General features: G+C 40.7%; 2 protein-coding genes across 2 annotated transcripts in view; one reads left to right on the top strand and one right to left on the bottom strand.

Annotated features, from left to right (window-relative positions):
- The window catches only part of Ccdc146 (coiled-coil domain containing 146), a 113,087-nt gene that overhangs the window by 54,174 nt on the left and 35,742 nt on the right, over nucleotides 1-23,171 (bottom strand). The gene's annotated exons all lie outside the window — the stretch shown is intronic.
- Fgl2 (fibrinogen like 2) lies at nucleotides 17,724-22,839 on the top strand. Its single transcript, XM_021650486.2, has 2 exons — nucleotides 17,724-18,365; nucleotides 20,092-22,839. Exons 1-2 carry the CDS (start codon nucleotides 17,783-17,785, stop codon nucleotides 20,796-20,798), a joined length of 1,290 nt encoding a protein of 429 aa, XP_021506161.1. The 5' UTR covers nucleotides 17,724-17,782; the 3' UTR covers nucleotides 20,799-22,839.

Here is a 23,171-nt window from a genome sequence, read left to right as displayed (position 1 = left end):
ACTGGCCGGCTTGCCCAAGCTTCTGTCTTCTGTTGTGGCTGGCAAGGCTCAAGGAGACGAGGAGCCTGGACTGTGTCCTCCAGCTGTCTGGTTTCTCCTTTGGTGGCCAGCCACAGGAATGTGAGGGGGAGAGCAGAAGGAACAAACAGGACCTCCCAGGCACTAAGGTGCTGAATGCAACGGACATCGAATAATTCAGGTGTCTCCCTATATGCGAGGTCTCACAGTTAAATGAAAATTGTTCAAAGATCAATACACGGCAAAGTAAAATCGAATGCATGCCTGAGCATACACATGCCAGTAAGTGCCACATCCTTTAAAACATTTGCAACTGTCCTGGTGAAATGGTAATTTTTTGGAATTCTAACAATCCCATTTGGATTGGACTGGAAAAGCCTTTTATTTTTTGTTACATTTATTTCCAGGTTGTTATATTCTTTTTTGAATCTATTGTGAATGGAATTTTCTTCTTAATTTAATTTGTGGATGGCTCATTGACAGTGTATAGAAGCTGTTTAAAGACCCACACCGTCTCCCAGGATCCTTGGGAGGCATGGCGGTGGGGACAGTGGCAGAGAGAGGCAGGAAGTGAGACAGACAACCCAGATGCTTCTTCATAAACGACATAGCATGAGCCAATGATTATCAGCAAAGAGCTCAGAAGGTCTCACATCATGAAAACCAGCCACATCAGGTCAGAACATAAGTTGGGAAAACAGAGTTAGAGTAAAAAAAAAAAAAAAAAAAAAGTCACAGGAGAGCAGGGTAGAAGCAGACTACAACAGGAGCCCCGGGGAGGGGGAGGAATTCTGGTTTGGTGACTTCTGGCCAATCAGCTTTGAGTCCTTCATGAATTGAGGCTTCCACTCCTCTGCACCTGCGAAAGGCCTTGAGTGATGTGGGCAGCAAAACCTTGCAAGAAGGCCAGTGCTCTCTTGGTCGACAAGAGCGTTGCTCAAACAGAGAACATGCATGTATGAAAAAGCTATGCCCAGATGGTTGTTTGGCTTACTGTACTGTTCTCAGACGAAGGCCCAGACTGTGCACAGGGGCTGTCCTGTCAACATGGATGAACCCAGATAAAAAGTCTGTATCTTTAGCTGTGGTTGCTTTCTGAGCTGTGGAGTAGGCGGGGTACCTGGCTCTCAGAAGCCCGGTGGTGTGCCAAGATTTCCAGCTCTCTCAGCTGTCTGTCAATCAGCTCTAGGCTGGGCCGGCTCAGGTGAAGGGCAGAGGGGCTCCACACAACAAAAGAAGGCTGGGTCTTCTGCTGGTCCCCTCCCTTCTTATTTGAAAGATGTTTTTTGCCAGAGTTCATCGCAACAGTAAGTTTGAACTGGAAGGCAACTTGGAGTACCCCCCCACTTCCCTCCCAGCAGGCAGATTAGGGTGGACAATGATGCCTTTCTCTGCTGATCACAGGCTCACTCGTTAAAAAGAACAAAAACCTCAAAGTTGCAGCTTCAACTTCTGCTTTAATCCCATGAGATGAGACATGGGAGTGGAGGTGTGAACGTGTGAGCTCCGTTCTTGTGAGTTCACTGGTAAGGGGCTTTACATCCCGGCATCATTTGGACAAATCATTTGTTTTAATTAATTTGTCCTCAGGTATCGTGTTCATTTTGAATCTACTGTAAATAGAATTTTCTTCTTAATATCAGTGTTTGTTAACTGTATAGAGGCTGTTCGATTTTGTTCACTGTATTATTGTCACATAAGCACAGGCCTGAACTCACAACCCCAGCATGAGGCTTTCCATGGGTTCTACAGATCTTTGAGTCAGAATGTATTTAGAACTTTTGCTTACTTGATATTATGCTGAGTTTTAGGATATAGCCTAACACCAAAGTTCTGAATGTTTAAGGGATGAGGCCTCCAAATCACATACGTTCTCAGGGAGAGCTCTAATCCCGTCATGCTGAATCCCTCAGTGCACGCTTCAGCACATGCCTGCAGTCTGTTGGAATGCTTCAGAGTGGTGGGGTGGCTTGAGGGGTCAAGCGTACCGTTGAAGGAAGTCACAATGTGTGGCTTTCTCTTTCCACATACACAGGTGAACCGGGCCAAAATGACCATTGGGACGTCACTGAAAGAGTCTAAGCATTCACTCAAAGATGCACCATGAGCAGTCCAGAAAGAGAGAGAGAGAGAGAATGCGCAAAGTAAAACAACAACAACAATAACAACAAAAACCTATCAACGCAATATTGATTATGAATTGGTTGATTGTATGTAGACTGTATATACATAGCTCAGAATGGAAGAGCCTTTGAATAAAAACTTGGCAAGTATTTTGTCCTGAGGGCTTGCCACCCAGGGAAAGTCCTCAGGTCAGCATGATCTACCTCCAGCTAGAAGCTACTTAAACAACTTTGGTAGAAGAGTGGAACAAACCAGTAAGTCACAGAATGCAATAGTTGAACGTTTGTATTCTACCAAACTCTCTTGGGGTAAGGGGAAAGAAAAATAAATAAATCTTTATTAATTCAATGGATATTATAAAGTATTACGTTTAAGAAGTTAAAAACTTTTATACTCTGCTAATATGAACAACTTAGCTGCTTTAAACAGGTCAGTTAACTTGTGACCAAAAATAGCTATAACTTTGGCAATTACATAGCAGATTACCCTGAGATGTCCCCAGTAAAGGGTGGATTAATAGTTTTCCAGTAAATTTAGTTTTTATGATAGAGCTATTTCTTTATCTTGTCTTAGATTTTGACAAAGCAGAGAGAAAGCCATATCATGGCACCATGAGATAACCATAGCTTTTCTTATTTAATATCAACCTTGGTAAACAAAATAATAAAAATTAAAAAATTTAAATGGATTCCAGCAAACCCTTCTTCAAAAACATCTGTTTCTAGTTCACAAAATTGACTCTGACAAAAAAAAAATTGATGTGTTTTCTGGCAAACATAAATAGCCACGCTTTAAGGAAGTGACACATTTCCAGTTACTATGACTTGGTTGTAACAGTTTAAGGATAAATTAATTATTTATATAAATTCCCGTATCTGAAAAAGAAAGTAAAGCAAGCACCTATAGCTTTCAAAATATGTAAGGTAGACTTAAATCCATGTCATAATGGTATGATTTGTGCCAGAGACTGCAAACTAGCAGCCAACAGTATAGACACATTAGAGGGTGTGTGTGTGTGTGTGTGTGTGTGTCGGTTTGTGTCTGTGTAGATGAGAGGTTGACATTTATGTCCTCCGCAATTGCTCTCCAACTTAGTTTTGAGACAGAGTCTCTCGCTGACTCTGAGCTCACCAATTCTCCTAGACTGGCTAGCCTGTGTGCCCCAGGGATCTTCTTGTCTCCCTCTCTCCAGTGCTGGGATTATAGGTGCACTCCAAGCCGTACCCAACTTACAAAGAGTGCTAGGTGTTAGGGATCCAAATTCCGGTCCTCATGCTGTGTCCCAAGGGCTTTCCTGGCTAAGCCGTCTCCTCGGACACTGCATTGTATTTTCAGCGTGCATAGTGTTTTTGAAAAATGAGAAAATTGTCAACATTAAAAATAATTTCTAGACCTTGCCATCAAAACCCGAGTTTTCAGCTCTAAGTGAAATTTTTATTAAATTTGATGACACTGGGTCCTCATTCCAATGTCAAAGAAGCAATTGCTATTTAAAAGAGACTTGACTTTTTCAAGTAGCAGATGGCGCTGCCCTTTTAGAAGAACTGCCTGCCCCTTTTGTTCAACGTACGTGCCACATACTAAGTTTCAGGTCGTTTCTATCATTTGCACTGTTTTTATGGGCTGTGTCCACAGTTCATATCGGAACCATCCATCCACCTTCTCATCTACCTTTAAAATACCATTCAACTGACTGGGAAAAAAAATGGCTCAAAGCCTAAAACTGGTGGGCGAACTTTGGCAAGGTTATTCCACTGGACTGTTCCTGTCTCTCTTACTCACTGGTATACCTACTACCTGAGGATAAGTCTATATGACCCCAGATCCCCAGGTTTCAGATCTGATACTTTATACTTTCAGAGATTTTTCTTGTTGCTTTTCTATAGTTTTGTGAAAAGACCGCATAAACCTAAATCTGATGCTTTGTTGATGAATTAAAATGGTATAAAATTATTTCTCTTTAAGATATTAATAATATGAGATATTATTTAAGATATTAATAATACCATCTTCATATTTAAGATAGTAATAATACCTTAATAAGGTAGATTTTACTGTTTAGTTTCAGTGAAATAAAACATACAGCATGGAAGAATGAAAACAGCTAAAAAGGCTATAAAGACGTTGGGAGCAGATGTGTTAGCTAAATTTTTGTTGAGGCTGAAAAACAGGAAACATTCAGTTGACGACATAAAGAAATTTTCCTTGTAAATGTTATTCTTGCAGCTAATGATCCATTGGGTACTACAGTTTATGGAATTTAAAACCAAGTTGTACTTTGTAAGGGAAGTACAGAGGAGTTCTAGCAGTTTTCATTCTAGCAGAGAGTAAAGGAGGAACTGAGCATCCAGTAATGTAGCGAAATGAGATAATTCTTTTCAGGCATGTCAAGCTGGTGCTTGCAAACTGGGGACTCCAGAAGGGACTTTCCAGAGCACAAATGCTTACTTAGACATGGCTTTTGGTAAGATAGAAGGCTGAAAACCCTGTTAAGGTTGGGACCATATCCATCTTTCTACCACTGTATCACTAAGGCCTAGCCCATGTGGACTCAAATTCTTCCTCAATAACTATAAACAAGAGTATACGTTTAGGAAATAATATTCAATAAATATTCACCAATCAGATGTGATAAAATTGATTTAATAAATATCTACCAAATGAATACCCACATCAAATTATGAATTAATAATCACCTCTTACAGTTTGTTTAAAGTGGTCGACATTTTATTTACTAAATTATTCCTGCATAGCACACATTATGTTATATGCTATCCACATATTTCATTCAACGCTTGTAAGATATCATTATGAAATTGACATTATAACCCAAAATTGATATAAAGAAAAGAAAACTCAAGTGATGGTTAAAAAGCCTGAGTGGGGTCGCAGAGTCAGTGAGACACTTTCTAGGGACTTAACAATTCCATTCCGTGGGAGACAGAAACTCGGAAGTGAATAACCTTGCAATGGCATGGGGACGGTACAAGACAAAGAGACTAGTGGTGTCCAGGTGGAGAGGTATGAAGACCCCTCAAGGATGCACAATGTCTGCAGAAGGAGATGCCACCTGATTTATTCCAGTTATTAAGGAAATGTGGAAGAGGATACATTAATCAATTTCATTTTAGTTTAAAGTTCAGAGACAAGGATATTAAATGATACTATAAATAAAAATTATCATTATAGAAAAACTATTTAAATTCAGAAGCTACCTTATGCACGAGAAGAGGCATTTATAAATATAAAGGGAAGAAAAATCTTAAAATAGAAGTATGATGGGAGATGAAAGAAACAGGATGGATGAGCTATAGGCAGAAGCTTAAATTCTTACAGCACTTTCTGTTTTGTAGATATAATGCAGAATAACATAACTATAAAATTTAGAAGCAATCACTGAAATAAAAATATTAAACGTAACTGTTTTGAGTTGGTGCAGAGACCATTGCAGTTTGAAAAGAAACCACGACTAGGTTGTTCCCTAAGAAAAAAGACCCACATCTGTTTTCTCTAGTCACATTGTTGGTAGTTATTCTGAAACAATTATGTTCCTTTATGGGGTGGTGAATGAGTAATTATAGCAAGATAACCGTAAAATAGGGTTTTGATGTATAAAAAAGACAATTCTATAAGATGAAGAGGTTATGTACATGTGCTGTTACTCACTTAGAATTGATAGTAACATGCTGTATTTTTATCCTAAAATACTCATCTTTTCCAGATCTTTCTACTTAAAAGCATAGAAACAAAGTCTTTCCAGCAGCAACAAATGTCCCTGGGCTACAGATTCCTGTTGACAAATAGCACTTCCCATTAAAAGAAGCAAGCAGGTCACTGTAAAATAGGGGTCTGATGTGTAAAAAGACTCATTTATGAGATTGAAGAGTGAATTTGTTGTGTTGCTGTGGAGGTTTAGGTGCTAACCAGTATCTATTTCCCATGTGAATTTCAGCACATAGCCAGCACCTCCTAAATTAAGAAAATCTGAGAAGATTCCCATAAATACCAGAATATGAAAGGCCTCACCTGGCAAAGTATGCTCTCTGGACATAATGAATTCAGAATATATTTACAAAGTACTTAAACAAGAAAAAGAAAAAAATAAAATCTAGGGGGGAAAAAAAGGACCATTAGCCATACCTAGACAAAGAGCTTCCATGAAAAATAAAAAAAATATATATTTTTTTATAGTTTGATAACCACTACCAGATCCATGTACACAAGAGAGCTTCCTTTTTAAAACATTTTAAAAATGATTTATTTGTTCCTATTTTATGTGCATTGGTATTTCTTTTGCATGTATGTCTGTGTGAGGGTGGAGGGTGTCAGATCCTCTGGAACTGGAGTTACAGACAGTTGTGAGCTGCCATGTGGGTGCTGGGAATTGAATCTGGAAGAGCCACCAATGTTCTTAACCACTGAGCCATCTCTCCAGCCCCCACCAGAGAACTTTCTAGTTACTAAAAACAGCAGCATGTAAGATAATAAAATCTAAAAGTCAACAGAACAAGAAACATGAGAATTTCTTACCAAAAAATCCACAAAGATATATGAGAAAATATAAGGATTTGTATTAATGGCTGAGGACAATAAAATATATCACAAAGAAGGAAATTCTCAGATTAATCACTGAGATTTTTTAAAAATATTTATTTATGTATATGAATACTCTGACTGCATGTACACCTGCATGCCAGAAGAGGGCATCAGATCACCATATGAGCCACTATATGGTTCCTGAAAATTGAACTCAGGACCTCTGGAAGAGCAGACAGTGCTTGTAACTACTGAGCCATCTCTCCAGCTGGAGATTTTTCAAAATATAAAATTTAGAAGCAGTTCAAATAATGAATTACTGAGAATTGAAAAAACAATGACCCATGTAAACTTCCCCTTTTAGATTTAAGTTATGTTAGAAATACATATATATGAAATATATATGTGAAATATATATATAAATGTATAATATATATATGAAATATATATATACTATATGATGATGAGAACAGTATCAGTGTATAAACTAGCAGGGTCATGAATACATCTTGAGCATGTGTAATTCAACAAACAATAAAGTGTGATATTTGAAGCTAAAGCAGAAAATATTTAGCTCGTCAATACACTATACTGAAACACCACATTAACCATCTGACAAGAGAGTAAAGTTGGGTTTTATCCACACACATAATGTCAATTCTAGAGCATTATAAGCCTATACAAGAAATAAAATGAAAAAAGTAAGAGGAAGAATCCATCCAATCCACTTACTGGGCACATTTGCAAAGGGAATGAAATTGCATGCTGAAGGGGAAGCTACCCACAATAGCCAAGATCAGAAATCAACTTACGTGTCCCATCGATAGGTGGGTGGATCAAGAAGATGAGTTATAAGTTCACAAATACTACTCAGACTTTAAGAAAATGGCCATCCCATCATGCAACAACAAATAGAACTTTAACTGGAGTAAGCCAGGAACGTAGGATGTTGACAAATGATACTTCATGATTTCATTCATATGTGGATGCCAAGATGGTTGATGTCATAGACACAGCCAGAGCTGGAGTAATTACCAGGTGGGTAAAAACTGAGGAGATGTTGCCTAAAGGTACAACATTTCAGATAGATGGGAGGGTAAGTTCAGGGTATCTACTGTATGCTAATGGCCACAGCTAAAACACCTTGAGAATCATCCCGGAACTATGTGTGGTAATCCATGTTGACTGGCTGTAGTAGGACACTCCACAGCTCAGAACAACAGTCTGTACACGACAAACACAATTACCATTCTAGGTGTCCAGGTGACAGTAAATACTAACCATCACAGACATATGCCAGGGAGGTGGAATGGTAGCCTGAGCCTATTTTAGTTTTGAGGCTCGTCTGGGCTTTTAGGCACAGCAGATACACTCCTTGATATTACAAGAACATATAATAGTTAATCTTCTCTGAATCCTCTCTGACATTTGCTGTGTTTGGGTTTTTCCTGACAGTCATTTGAGCCGGTGCTTACAGTTTGCATTTCCCTGATGTCTAATGCTACTGAGCACTTTTTTTTATATATTCCTTTTTTGAGAAGTATATATTCAAATCACTTGCTCATTTTGACTGGATCATGTGTTTTTGCTGCTCCTTTAGTTTCTTCTATATTCTTGATATTATGTGTCAACAAATATATATATATATTTAAATCTAAGCATGTAAAATTGAAATACACAATGTAGCATTCATAATTCAGCCTCCATGAAATAAAATAAAACTCAGACAAAGCAACAACATGGATAAAACATGAAGACAATGTATTAACTAAGTAAGCCAGACGGAAAAGAATAATTATTATACATTCCCATTATGAAAGAGTCATGGTTATTTGATGCTTGGGGAGAGTGACAAGCAGGAAGTCATTTAGATAAGGAGTTTCAGTTGGGATGATGGAGAGTCCTGGAGATGAACTGTGTCCTGAACAGTATGGAAATACTTAATGGCTCAAGGGTTACACACTCACAGTCATTAAAATGGTTGTTTGTATTCTGTATATTTTACCAGAACAAAGAAAGTAGTATGATTTTGGTTGTCACATACATTTCTCCCCATCCCCTCTTCCTCTACATCCTTTTTTCCTCCTTTCTTTTTGCAGTACTGAGAACTGACCTACGGCCTCATACCTGCTATCACCATGATTGACCTAGGAACCCGTGTGGTGGAAGGAGCCCTTTTTTTTTTTTTTTTTTTTTTGATTCAAGGTTTACTCTATGAGATAGAACCCATATCTGGCCCTGCTAAAGTGGTCAAAAATGTCAGACTGTGCATGCCATGGACACTAGGGAAAATTCTACTATTCTTCCACTAGATAAAGATAGTAATAAAATGACTTCTAATGATGTGTCCCTATACCCCTGGATCGGTGCTTTGCTTGGCCCTCGTCAGTTAATGTAATGAGCACAGAGACTCACACAGGGCAATATGAAGAGAATGAGAGACTTTGGCACACTCAGCTCTAAATGGGATATTCTATCAAATCTTGCTCCCCAGGCTCAGGGATCTGTACATACAGGAAGTGGAAAGATCATAAAGCCAAAGGTGGTAGATGACTCACAGGAAACAGTGTCTTCCAGACATAATAGGTACACATACAAACTCACAGAGACTGTGGCAGTACACATGGGACAAACACATGTTCTAACAAGACAAAATCCAAGCTCTGAGAGGGGGAAGTGGACACAAAGTACCAGCCTTAACCAAGAAGCTATTTGCAGCTGATACCTGCTGGGAAAGGAGAAATAGTTCTTTTCAATAGATTGTTACTGAGCATTAAACATGAGGGCAGTTCCCTTGCCCAGGAGTCATTGGCCAACACAAAATAGACTCCGTGTTTTTTGTGTGTTTTCTGTATTGGGTTTTGTTATGACTTATACTTACTATGGTTTTTGTTGTTGTTTGTTGCTTTTGTTTTTTTCTTTTTCTTTTTGGGAGAGGAAGTCGGTTGAGGAGAGATGGGGAGGATCTCGGAGAAGTTGGGGCGGGGGAGAATATGATCAAAATATATTGTAAAAACTGTTTTAATAAAAAAAGACAATGAAAAATATCTTAGACATATGCATTGGTGAAACTGAGCTTCGTACCCAGTGGGGTTTGCGACTAGTACATTTAGGAACTCTCAATTATTCTTTGAAAGGCCTGAAGAAACTGCGATACACACTTTATTTAGGTATGGAGGAATACTAATTTTGTAGTCGTTTCTTTGACTTTTTCTAACATTAAAGGCACAATCTGGATGAGACTGTATTAAAAATTAGGCCACACTTGCAGCCCCAGTCAGGCTGGTACTTTCCTCTGCTGTGAAGGAAGATGCTGGGATGCAGCATCTGAAGGAAGATGCAGCAGGCCTGGAGGTTGTAAAGCCCTAGAAAAAGGCAGCTCCAAACAACCACGTAATAGTTCAAGTTGCTGAATAAACTTGACAGGCTGCTTGTCCTGTTTTATGTTAATTCTACTCCTACCAGACAACGCTAGTTTTGCAGTTTTCTACACTAGTAGCACTTTAAAGCACAGAAAGCTCAAGAAATTCTAAGGTATTGCCCTGATAGCAGACAGTTTCACAGCAGTTTTCCTCTCAGCGTTTGAGAATTGTGTCTTTTGGCTAAAAATGTGCAGTTTGCAAAGCTGAGCTATTTGGCACTTGGCTATCCTAAGCGTTTATTTAACTTTGTCTGTGGACGTTATCACACAAGCCAAAGCAGCTATTACCAAGACTGGCCACCATCAAAACGAAGGGGAAATTTATGTTTGATGCTCCAAGGCCCTGATTCCAATCATGTTTCCTAACTTTGTTCCCTCCTAACCTGTTCTGGGGGAAAAAAATGACTTTACATGTGGACTTAATACCTTCATTAAACAAAAGAGCATAATAAAGCTCCCCTCCTCATTCAGTTTCTCTTTCACTTCCCCGTGCTTCTGCTTCCCAGCCACCTTTATCCCATTTCTTCAGCTCTTTGGGATCAACTTCTTTTTGTTCCACTATATTTCTGTCCACTGTGTTTGGGTGGCAACGGGAGGAAAAATCAGAGAAGATGGACCCCACGATGATCATCAGATTCTGGGTATTTGTGGAGCAGCAAGGGGCAACCTAAATGGACAAAAGGAGAGCTCCCCACAAACAGCACCCGCAAAAAGCAACTGCTTCTCTTTACTTTTCACCTAATGCAGAAGCAAAGACCTAAAGGTGAGAAGAACAAGAGAAGCAGGCAGAAAGAGAAAACATAACCCACGCTAAGAAGCCCAGTGTCCATTAAACTGTATTTAGTTTGTCTTAATTTTCTTTGGGCTTTTTTTGTTGTTGTTGTTTTGTTTGTTTGTTTGTTTGCTTGCTTGCTTGCTTGTTCGTTTTGAGGCAGAGTCTCACTACGTATGTAGCTCAGGCTGTCATGGAACTTACTATATAGACCAGGCAGGCCTCAAACTCACAGCCCCCCCAAGTACTGGGACTAAAGGTGTGTGCTGCTATGCCCAGCTAAAGCTGTACCTTGCGTCTTGTGTATTCTGCAGCATCTTTCATGTATGCACTTAATCGACCCTGCACTAATTAAATTTTAGACCTGTGAAAGTTAATATGCTATTTGTATGGGGGAATGGCTCTCTTTTAAGAACCCTTTCATTCTAAGGAAAAGCTTCATTCTAAACACTTCCTGTCTCACTTTCCTTCTGCTTTGTGGAATGAGGGGTTCTGGGTGGCTGGTAGCTGGGGAGGTGGACTGAGAGGAAAGGGTGAAGCAAGTGAAGGAGTGAGCAGGACACTCTTTCCTGCTCAGCCAACACAAACCTGGCACAGTGGTGTCTATATAGACCTGGTGCCAACCTTTTCCATTTCAAGGAAAGCTGCATGCACGCACACACACACACACACACACACACACACACACACACACACAAAGCCAGCCTTTAATCCCAGCCCTCAGGAGGCCAAGGCAGATAGATCGCTGTGTGTTCAAGACTAGTCTGCTCTACACAGAAAGATCCGGTCACAAACAAAACAAAAGAAAACACAAAACCAAGGAAACAATGACGACAGAAATAACCGAGCTGGCACAATGAGCTGGCACTGTGGTTAAGAGCATACACTGCTCTTGCGGAGGACCTGAGTTCAGTTCCTAGCACCCACATCGCGGGCTCACAAACCTGTAGCTCCATCTCCAGAGGATCTAAGAGTGTCTCCTGGATTCCATAGACACCTACCTGCATTCACATGTGCACATACCCATTCTCTCTCTCTCTCTCTCTCTCTCTCTCTCTCTCTCTCTCTCTCACACACACACACACACACATTCAGAGTTAAAAACAAAATAATTCTTTAAATCGTGGGGACAGTGCTGTGACACAGTGGATGGGGTCAGGGCATTCAGCAACGCTGTGCTCAGTGAACCTCATTTACAGGCTTTTCCCCAAGGCTTGAACACCATTGCTCTCAACTTCATGCCACCCCCACCCCTCCACCACAAAGTCAACAGCGTATCGGTTTTTGTTTGTTTTCTCTCATTTTTTAAAGTCCTTATTATCTCCATGAATCAAAGTGGAGGGAGCGGCCAGCTGAAAGCACACAGGCCCTTCATCATTTCGGTTGCAGTCAGCGACTGGGCCAACATTTAGAACCTTAAAAGCTGCACCTGTAAGGGACACCACAGATCTCTAACGTGACCATCTCACGTGTCACATGACAGTACTGAGCTGAGCTGCGCCGTTTGGGGCATGGGAGTCAGCAGAAGGCTGACCACTAAGGTTCACTGGCTACAGTGCCGGAGCTCTTCTCTTTTTCACATCCTGGTATCTTTTGAGATGATCATAGTCACAGGAGGAATATTTACTTTAAATTTATATGTGACTGGTAAAGCTTGTGTCTATCTTTTTGTATGCAGCAGCCATCACTGCAATTGATCTGTCTCAACAATCAAAAATTACACCCTTTTCATACACGCAAACGTGATCGGAACAAGTCTGTGTTGAATACAGGAGCAGAGGGAGTGGTGGCAGGCCACAGCAACCAGGTTAGGGGGAGACAAGCTTGGGGTTGTCCCGGAGCGTCTGATAACAATCGCCAGTGATTTCTCCCGCCACCCTGGGTAACAGGAAGTAGTACCACTTACAGATAACATCAAAGCAGAAGCAGAGTCAGTTAATGCTTCACCTCAGAATGTTACATTAGAAAAACATTTAGAAACGGTCTCCCTTGAAGGACTTAGGAGGGGCACCATCAGCGCGGTTTCAACACTGGGTATTAAAAATACAATGTTTCCTTCAGTTTCCTTAGTTTTCAGCAACGGCGGACACCACCTTTTCGAGTTAATAAAGCTTCACACGCTGATGTATATTTCAAAGAGTTTGGAGTTTTTTAAAGGTCAATTTCTAGGAGTATAAGGTCAGGCATGAATGTTGCATAAATTATTCCCTAGCACAGAATTAGTCTGATATTTTTATTTTTCCATAACTAGGCAATGGACTAAAATACTGTTTGGTTTTTTTCTTTTTTTGGGGGGGGGATTGAGACAAGGGTTTCTCTGTATAGTCTTGGCTGTCCTGGACTCAATTTGTAGACCAGACTGGCCTCAAACTCTCAGAGATCCGGCCACTTCTGCATCTCTGAGTGCAGGAATTACAGGCACTCACCACCATGCCTGGCTCTGAAGTAATGTTTTAAGCTAAATTCTGCAATCTAACTTACATAAACTATATAACAAACACATTGCATATTATATATAACATACAGTGTGCCTATATGTTATATATTATATAAATTCATATGAATATAGTATTCAAAATGCCAAATGTAAACAAAACAAAGCTCTAAAGAATGCAAGTGATAAAACAGGTAAAAATCAATTTAATTGTCTTTAAAATGTAAAGAACGTTTCAAGAATTGAAAGCCATGTGTTTTATAAAAATGTATAGTCCTCAGTTATTCATGGATTCCATCGTCAAAAGTTTGTCCATGCACCAAAATTTATTTGTGGGGCTGATAGAGATGGTTCGGTGGTTAAGAACACTGGCTGCTCTTCAGAGGACCTGGGTTTGGTTCCCAGCACTCACATGAAGGCTCACATCCAACCATAACTCCAGCTCCAGGGGGACTGATGTCTTCTTCTGGCCTCCCAGGGTACCAGGTGTGCAGACGCAGGCAAAACACCCACATACATAAAAGCAAGTAAGTAAAATTTATTATCAATCTGTGTGTTAGTGTTCCATATGAGATAACCAACCTGTCATCCGGGGGTCTCAGGCCCTTCACTGATGGAGCAGAGAGTGGTGAAAACTATCCCCCTCTTGGCTGGAAGTGAAAGAGGAGAGAAAAGCTTGGGGGTCCCATGGTCCCCGACAACAGCAGGCTCCCAGTCCCCTGAAAATCAACATTTGTCCAGGGCCACCTCAAAGCTTCCTGAGCATCCCGGTGTTGCCAACCTGATGACCATGCACACAGCAGCGGGCACTTCAGAGCTGTATTACAACTCTACAATCTACGGATCACTTAGGGGCACATAGAGAGTTGGCTGACACAGTATTCCTAGTCTGCCTTCACTTGGCCGGGTGCCATGATTTTAACACTCGCGTGGGCTTTGTGGTAGCAGGGTGCTGAAGGACTGTCTGGAAGCCTAAGGAGGCTGTGGTGCGCCGCATGAAGAGCAGAAGGATCACCAGCCCAGCTTCCGCCAGGCACTTATTATACAGTCTCTTAGCTGTGAGTCCCACATCAACAAGATACGCTTAATAAGATATCTTTAAAGAGAAGCACACACACACACACACACACACACACACACACACACACGGCTATATTTTGATTGGTTGAAAAAAAAATTAATGGGACCAGATTTCCAGAAACCTAACGCTCAGGGTATCTGATTCATCACAACATTTGCTGACTCCGCACTTGTGGTGCCTATAGGGATGTATCTACCACAACTATCAGGGCATGAAGAGAAGGGGCCAAAAGCCACACCTTGTTTTTCTTAGTTTATATTTTGTTTGTCTTGTTTCAAGAATACAAAAAAAGAAATTAATATTAATCTCCAATATAAGACAAAAATATGTCCAGTTGCCTCACTATTGGTTATATCAATTTCTCTAAGTCTCTGGAAATTTAGCTAGACGACAATAAATGAGACAAAATGGTGCCCGAACCTCCTGGGTCCTCCAGGTACTTTGGTGTAGGGTTTACAACAAGGCATTGCGCGGGCTAGTGGACATCCCAAGGCTCCTGTGAAATATTCCGCTTCCACTGACATCTAAACTGAGCTCCAGATTATATGAAAAAGCAGATGGCTGTATATGTACTATAAGCTATTTAACAGTAAATCTTTGGTTGTTAGATGGCTGTATTCATACTGTAGGCTGTTTAAGAGCAAATCTTTGGCTTTTTTTCTGCTCTATACTCTTTCGCATCATAAGCTTTACTGATCCTATAGGGAGAGGGATTTACATCTTTGTTTAAAAACTTCCCCTGGTTCCCAACTGCTCTAAGCGCTGATACCCTGATACCAGCACTTGGCCACCCTCATCAAGGACCCAGTGATGTGTCTCTGTGTGGCAGAAAGGACACAGACTTTGGAGTCAGGCTCGGGACCGACTTCCTACTCTGCCTTCTCAGAACCATAAAACCACCCACTCATTGCTGACTGCGGGAGTCCCTTCACTGCTTAACTGCGTGGACAGGTGGTTACAGTGGAGATAGCGTCCTGCCCAGCCATTGGCACAGCACTCTACCCCAGGGGTTTACTGGCTCCAGGGGTGGACTGAGCCTCATTCCTGTAGCTCCTTAGTGTCTGCCTTGTCATCTGAGACTAACGGTTAGTTGCATTTTGAGATAGAATCTTACTGTGTAGCTCTCTCCTTGAATTGGGGATCTTCCTAGGTAAATGTCACCACACCTAGTTGGCGGCAATGTTTTTTTGTTTTTGTTTTTGTTTGTTTTGTTTAAGTTGAGAATCTCTGAAGATCACATATCAATGCCAAGGAAACTGGTAAACAAAGCAGCTTTCTACTTTCACTTTGAGAATTTTAAGTGCCCCCCCCCCTGGTCAGACAGCAGCCTGTTTTCAAAGGCACGCAAGCTTTTTAGGTAGAGCTATGACACTAGCCCATAATTAGATGGTGTGTTGAGAACTGAAGAGTCAGCTGCAACCCCCAGAGAGCAAATCCCTCATTCGAACAGATGAACAATGAGCCCATGTCAAGAGTCAGAAAGCTGTGCTTTTGTCACATTGAGAAAATTCTAAGATTGTTTAGGACTTCATTGGAAGGCCCTAAGTCCACCCTGGCAGATGTCATGAGGAAAATATGAGCCCTTCAGTATCTTTAAGAAAGGAAAGGCATTTTGTTGTTGCTGTCCTTATTTAGATTTGCTTGTTAGTGTAGCTTAAGTCCTCAGGAGTAGGGCTGTGTATTCAGAAAGAATCCTTAGAGTATGATGAGCAAATGGGTGGATGAATGAGGTGCTGGTAAGCGTGTCGCATACATGCTCTAGCGTGGTGTCCACTACACAGTAATTAGAATAAGTTCTGGACTGGTAGACTCAGATGCGGGCTTTAGCTTGTTAGCAATGTGCAAGAATCCACTCCTATTTAGGTCCACTTCACAGGGTAATTTTTAATCTGTTATTCTTTTTCTCTTTAAAATTACCCATTTGTTTAATTCTCCCTTGCAACTAGGGAATATCATATCATGATCTGAAAGTGGATGAGGGGGGTGAAGTGAAATGAGATATTTTAAAGTGGAGTTACACTTTTGGTCTAAAGCTGGTTTGAATATACTGCATGGACTGAAGAGAGACAAAATGATAGAAGAGAGCGAGGCAGAAGGTGCAGCTGACAAACCTTTTATGCATCACATTTCCCCCAACACTAGAAAGTCTGTGTAGGCTGTTTCTGTATGAGGGAGAAATGTCTAAACTCCCGCGCTGTAACAGGAATGAGGGCTCAGCCAAGCTAACGCCCGTTATGGCCAGTTGGAGGTGGCGTGAGCACTAGCACCCCCGGCTTCTGAGCACTCAGGAGGAAACACAACCTCAAACACTGAGAGTGAACCTGACATATTTTGAGAACTTGAATAGGGAAGTGTAGACAGAATTAAGAGGCGGGAGAGAATAATCTTAGGAAATCTGTTTAGAGAAGTAAGTATGAGCTGGATGCAATGGTAATCCCAGCAATTAGGAGGAACAGGCAGGAAGATAGAGTTCAAGGCCAGCCTGAGCTATTTGAGACCCAGTCTAAATAAATAGACGGATTACAGAATGCCTTAACTGGTACAAATAAATAATTTGGAATTATCTGTGTCAGTAATGTTGAAATAATTTTTAAGCAATAACGTCCTTTTTGGAAAGAAAGCTTAGGAGAGGCCAGCATGCACAATAAATTTCAAGGAGGCAGATTCCCTGCCCCAGCTCCTGAGCTCAGCAATGAGGAAGGACAGCCAAGGCTGTGGATAGAGTAATGAGCTTCCAAGTGTTTGGGGCGCTGACAATTATAGATCCTACGCTGTCAGAGGAGAAAATGCAACATTATTTTCCTCTTCTAGTTTTCTTCCCTTGCACACAGAGATAGACAGCAAGACACACAGACATACACACACACACACATCATTTAATGAGCTGATTAAAAGCGACTGTAAGTACTTAAGAATTTGCGGAAAGTCTAGCCTTCAAAGAAACAGGTCTTTGATGCCCCAAACTAGTAAGGAAACAGAATCGTTTCCATTTCAGTTACATGTAGCGGGAAGAAGCTCACAGACAAATTTAGACTTTCAAATTCTTTCCCAGCTAGTGGAATTAAGTGGTCTACTTCGAGCATTTGTATTACAATTGTTTTTTAAGCAAGACTTTCCTTGTGCTTCATTAAAAACCAAGACGGTGAATCTTGAACACAATGCGTGCCACCCACGGCAGGCATTCTATTGTGCGTGGTTTTGACTGACAAGGGATGACAGCGTTTGGCCAGAGGCACTTGCTGAGGACCCTCTCCTCCTCCTCTTCCTGGGCCGCCACCGCTTCTGAGACTGTGATGCAAATGCGCCCGCCCTTTTCTGGGAACACAGAAAGCCTGAGTCAGGCGGCCGCGGCTCTATTAAAGCGCGGCGTCGGGCTGGGCGGCACGCACTGCCAGGATGAGGCTCCCGGGCTGGTTCTGGCTGAGCTCCGCCATCCTCGCTGCCTGCCGAGCGGCCGAAGCGCTCAACCTGACCGAGCGGCTGGAGGATGCGAGCGCCCAGGCAGCCTGCCCCGTGCGGCTGGAGGGCAGCGGCAAGTGCGAGGGGAGCCAGTGCCCCTTCCAGCTCACCCTGCCCACGCTCACCCTCCAGCTCCCGCGCCAGTTCGGCAGCCTGGAGGAGGTGCTCAAGGAAGTGCAGACCCTCAAGGAAGCCGTGGACAGTCTGAAGAAGTCCTGCCAGGACTGCAAGCTGCTGGCTGACGACCACGGAGAGGCTGGCTGGCATGGAGAAACGACGGAGAAGGACAACCGGGTGGAGGAGCTGGAGAGTCAGGTGAACAAGCTGTCCTTGGAGCTGAAGAACGCCAAGGAAGAGGTCCAGGAAATGCACAGGCACCTGGAGATGCTCCACGTCATGAATAAGAACAACATCGAGAACTACGTGGATGACAAAGTGGCAAATCTAACCTTTGTAGTCAACAGTCTGGACGGCAAGTGCTCCAAGTGCTCCAGCCAAGAACAGTTCCAGTCACAGCCAGGTAGGTGGAAGGAGGCTCTCTCCGTTTGTTCGTGAACGCTGTATAGCCAGATAGTGGCCATAAACATTAACCCGAGAGAGCAGGTTAATAAGCCTTTCGTCTGTCAGGTTATGGCAGGGGAAAAAAAGCAACAAAAAACCCACCTGTTTTCTCAAATGAGACAACAGCTGAGGTAAATGGCCTCATTACAGAAATCCTAGTGTACTTAGTTAGAGCCCACTTGCTGTCTCTGGACCCTCCTTGCCAGCTGACATACACACAAGTGGAAGCTGATTCCTCCCTGGCTATTGCGCTTAGCCTGTCTCAATGTTTGTTTGAACACAGGATAGATATGGCAAGGCTCCCGGCTGTGTTTACTTAGGTCCGTGGAAATCAGGTCTTGGGTGGCTGCTGACCCCTTCTCAGAGCAGCTCATGGTCTTTGTAAGGCTTTCACAAACAATCTGCTGTGCTCCGTTCCCAAACATCTACTGAGAATGGAAAATTGGGGGGTTTGAGACTTACATCCATTCTCAGCATCCCAATTAATTAAGGTTAATACAATTTAAGACCACAATCCCTACAGCCTCCTGTGTCCATATTGGCCACAGTTTCTGGATTCCTAGGACATCTGTGGATGGGGTTGCCACACGCTAGGAGGTCACCTCTCTGTTAGGATCTGTGGATCTGTTCATCCTGACTGTGAGGTTCCTGAGACATAGTAGAGATCACTTTCATTTGGGATCTCCTGGAGATGGTAGGCCACTGTGTCAAGGGCTACTGTCACTAACAATCCAGGTAGATTCATGTTTTAAGTGACACCATAAGGCGTATATTAAATATGACACTGCACAGTAACTTGTAACGATACAAAAAAATATCCTATTATTTATTCTTCTCCTAAAAGTTTTAGGAAATGAACATTCTGAGTTCTAAAGACACACAAATAGATTTTTGTGCCTCACAAATATCTTACATTATTAAACTTTCTTTACCTGACTCAGATTTTTATTAAAGTCAACTGGGAACAAACAGCTGATCCCTGACCTCCACAAAACCATTAACTGATTACACTGGGTATAGTTACCCTGTTGCTTCTTCAAAAACCAAACTATGAAATATTGGCCGACTGTATCTTCCTCAATAATAAATTCAGGGTAACATTGCTTTTTTTATTGGGGGAAGACTTAAAATAAAACAACCAACTTGAACCTCTTTTTATAGTTCTCAGGGGAAATGAGAGTGAGTTTCTAAGCAATGCTGTGCACTGAAGGTTGACGCTTCGTTTGAAACATATCCTATACTTGCTGACCGTGTCTAGAATTTGTTCATAGGCGACTTGGGCAGAGAAATGCAATGGTTACGAGAGCAGGCAGACTTGACTTTATGTCCTAGCTCTGCCACTTAACACTTACTTGACGTGGGAAAAGTCCTTGATCTTCTTTGAGAAAAAAAAATAACTTTACAAGCAAGCTGGTGGTAATCCCGGCATCATAAGGTTGATGTGTGGGTTCTGTGTGAAAATGTGACGGTGTTTCTGCAGGCAGAGTTTCTGGAGGTGGTTGGTCTCCTTAAACCTTGCTTACGTTCTGAGGCCTTAGTTAGCATCCGCTAACCAGGTTGAGGTGAGTACATCAGAGCTAGGTTCTATTATCACCGTCAACTAAACTGCCAAGTAAAGTCTAGAAATTCTTCAGATGTCTGGCTTTGATTAACAAACCCGTGCTTTTCTTTCTTTCCTCCTTCAGTTCAACATCTAATATACAAAGATTGTTCTGAGTACTATGCAATAGGAAAAAGAAACAGTGGGACCTACAGAGTTACACCTGATTCCAGAAACAGTAGCTTTGACGTATACTGTGACATGGAGACCGCGGGGGGAGGCTGGACTGTGCTGCAGGCTCGCCTTGATGGAAGCACCGATTTCACCAGAGAATGGAAGGACTACAAAGCAGGCTTTGGAAACCTTGAGCGAGAATTTTGGCTGGGAAATGATAAAATTCACCTTTTGTCCAAGAGTAAAGAAATGGCTTTGAGAATAGATCTTGAAGACTTTAACGGTCTCACACTGTATGCCTTGTATGATCATTTTTACGTGGCTAATGAGTTTCTCAAATACCGATTGCATATCGGTCAATATAATGGCACAGCAGGGGACGCCCTGCGTTTCAGTAGACATTATAACCATGACCTGAAGTTTTTCACCACTCCAGACAGAGACAATGACCGGTATCCCTCTGGGAACTGTGGGCTCTATTACAGCTCAGGCTGGTGGTTCGATGCATGTCTCTCTGCAAACTTAAATGGCAAATATTATCACCAGAAATACAGAGGTGTCCGTAATGGGATTTTTTGGGGCACCTGGCCTGGTATAAGCCAGTCACAGCCTGGTGGGTACAAGTCCTCTTTCAAGCAGGCCAAGATGATGATTAGACCCAAGAATTTCAAGTCATAACTTGTTAGTGCTCAGCTCTGCAAGCACCCACTATGTAAGAGAACGAGTTCCTGAAGCCCTTTACCATATGCCTGAGTTTATATTCCTTTCCTATGGCTAAACATGTCCTTTTAAGCTTTACAGCTTTTTAAAATAAAGCTGAAAACATCTTAAAAAAAAAAAAAGGACTCCCTTGTTGCTGTTATACAGGGAATGCTTGGAAGCCCTGGAAATATTGACAATTAGACATTATATTAGAAAATGCTTTATTTTCGTAGTGGAAAAGTTTCCTGCTATTTTTATTAAATTTTACAATTAAAAAACTAAATTATTCAGCAAGCTGAATTCTAATGTAAGCAACTTTTATTCTCACTAGGGCTAAACATACATATTTGAAAATCCATCAGTCTTTTCAGGCAACAGTTATTTGTGTATCGAGAGCCAACAACTGTGGTGTTTTCTTTGGGCCAGGAAGCACTTAAAGCATTTTCACTCTCAAAAAAAAAAGAGGGGGACAATGTGTATAGCTAAACTGACTCACGCAGTGTAGAATACGGCCTTAAAATACCTTCCAGTGTGGTAGCATAGTGGGTCTCTTTCCCCTCCAAACTGGAAAGTAATGTAACCCCAAAGACTCTGGTTTAGTGGCGATGAATTCATTCACTGTTTATTGCCTGTTAGACCCCTGATGTGAAACCTGCTTTATCATCTCCCTCTGCTCTAATATGCAAAATACTTTTTAACGTAAGGTGCTAGACTACTGTAAAGCCTCCTTGGGAAAAGGCATGGTGGGGAAAAAGCATTTATTTATATTTTGAAAGCCAATCCTATAGCCAGAGCAATACTATTGTTGAGGAGCCAACTTCCTAGGAGGTTGACTTTTCCAGAATAAATTTATTTATTAAGATGGATTTTGAAATAATAGTTCAAATATTATACATTTTAATTCTAAATTGTCATTGCTTATATTTCATCCTCAGAAGTTCAAAGAAAAAAAATATATAAAAATTTTTCCAGACTTGTCTACTTATATGTTCAAATATGTACCCATTGTAAAAAATTATTTAAAAGGAGTAAGATAGTATTTTAAAAATATGAAACATGATATTTTTGTTTTCAGGTAAATACAATGACCATTAAGCTATTATTAATATAATTAAATTACCAGAGTAAGCTAAACACATGCTGAATTAAATGACCAAAGTGTAAAATGTAGATTTCAAAGGTTGTTTACCTACTTATAGGATATTGAATGTAAGTGGCATAATTAATTTTATTTCTTTTATGATTTTTAAAAAAGACTAAGAAGGTTTTGATATTATACAATAAATGTGTTTTAAATCTAGTTTACTGTATGTAACCTATAAGTCTAAGAACATTTCAGTCATAAAAATGGACTTATAGCAAACAAAAAAAAAACCTGTCACTCATGTTTAGTGTGTCTTTTTCAGAACAAACTGATGAAAAACAATGAATCCATGTGAATACTCTTATCTTTGCACATTTAATGAATCAAAATATTTTTTATTATATTCGTATGATGTTTTTCTAATGAACTCTTTAACACAGAAATTTATTTTTGAAATCATTTTCTGTCACTCACTTTAAAATATATTTTAGACTTTGATAAACTTTAACCTGTTTATTGAAATAGTTCTTTGCCTTAACTGTTCACTAATATACACCAATGCCCACAAATGTACACTATTTTCAAATATATATTTTTAGAGTCTTGATTTCATTTGGGTGGTTAACATTGATCTTAATTATTACTCTACTGCTGAACATTATCCTTTAAAAACATTGAGGAAACTGATTTCTTAAGAATTTAGTTAATTGAACTATCACTAAATGAGAAAATGATTTTGCTGAAAAGTAGTAATGTGTCAAATGTATCCATTTATCTGATAAATTGAGCTTGTATATGCAAAGGATAAGAAGCATTTGAATCACAGTACTGTCTGGTCCTTGATTTTCAATGGTTTCCCCTCACCCCTCAAAATGTTTTAAAGATAGAATAGATATATGTAATTGCAATAAACTCTTGCTTTAAAATGTAGAATTAAGATTATGTTTTATGTCTTGTAAAGTAAAAGATTTAATCTTCATATCTATCCTTCAACAAATAGTGCTTGTAAAATGGTGTTTATCTATCTGTTGTAGCTGAAAAGCTGAACTGTATTTGCCTAATCTGGATACTATCCCCGAGTCTTTAAAAACATCGAGTGTTATTTCTTTCAAAGGAAGTGAGGCAAATGGAGGAACATCATTATCTATTTCCTTTTATGTGCTGTTGGCACATTCTCAATACAGACTTTTCAGTTTCCCTTTGTGGCTTTTAACTTTCTCTCTTCTTTCCTGTCATTAATGTTACTGGTTGGGTTTAGCACTCAT

The sequence above is a fragment of the Meriones unguiculatus genome, chromosome 21 (assembly GCF_030254825.1).
Source record: "Meriones unguiculatus strain TT.TT164.6M chromosome 21, Bangor_MerUng_6.1, whole genome shotgun sequence".
Taxonomy (NCBI): domain Eukaryota; kingdom Metazoa; phylum Chordata; class Mammalia; order Rodentia; family Muridae; genus Meriones; species Meriones unguiculatus.
Note: the sequence above shows the minus strand (reverse complement) of the source record. Positions and strands in the feature narration are given on the sequence as shown.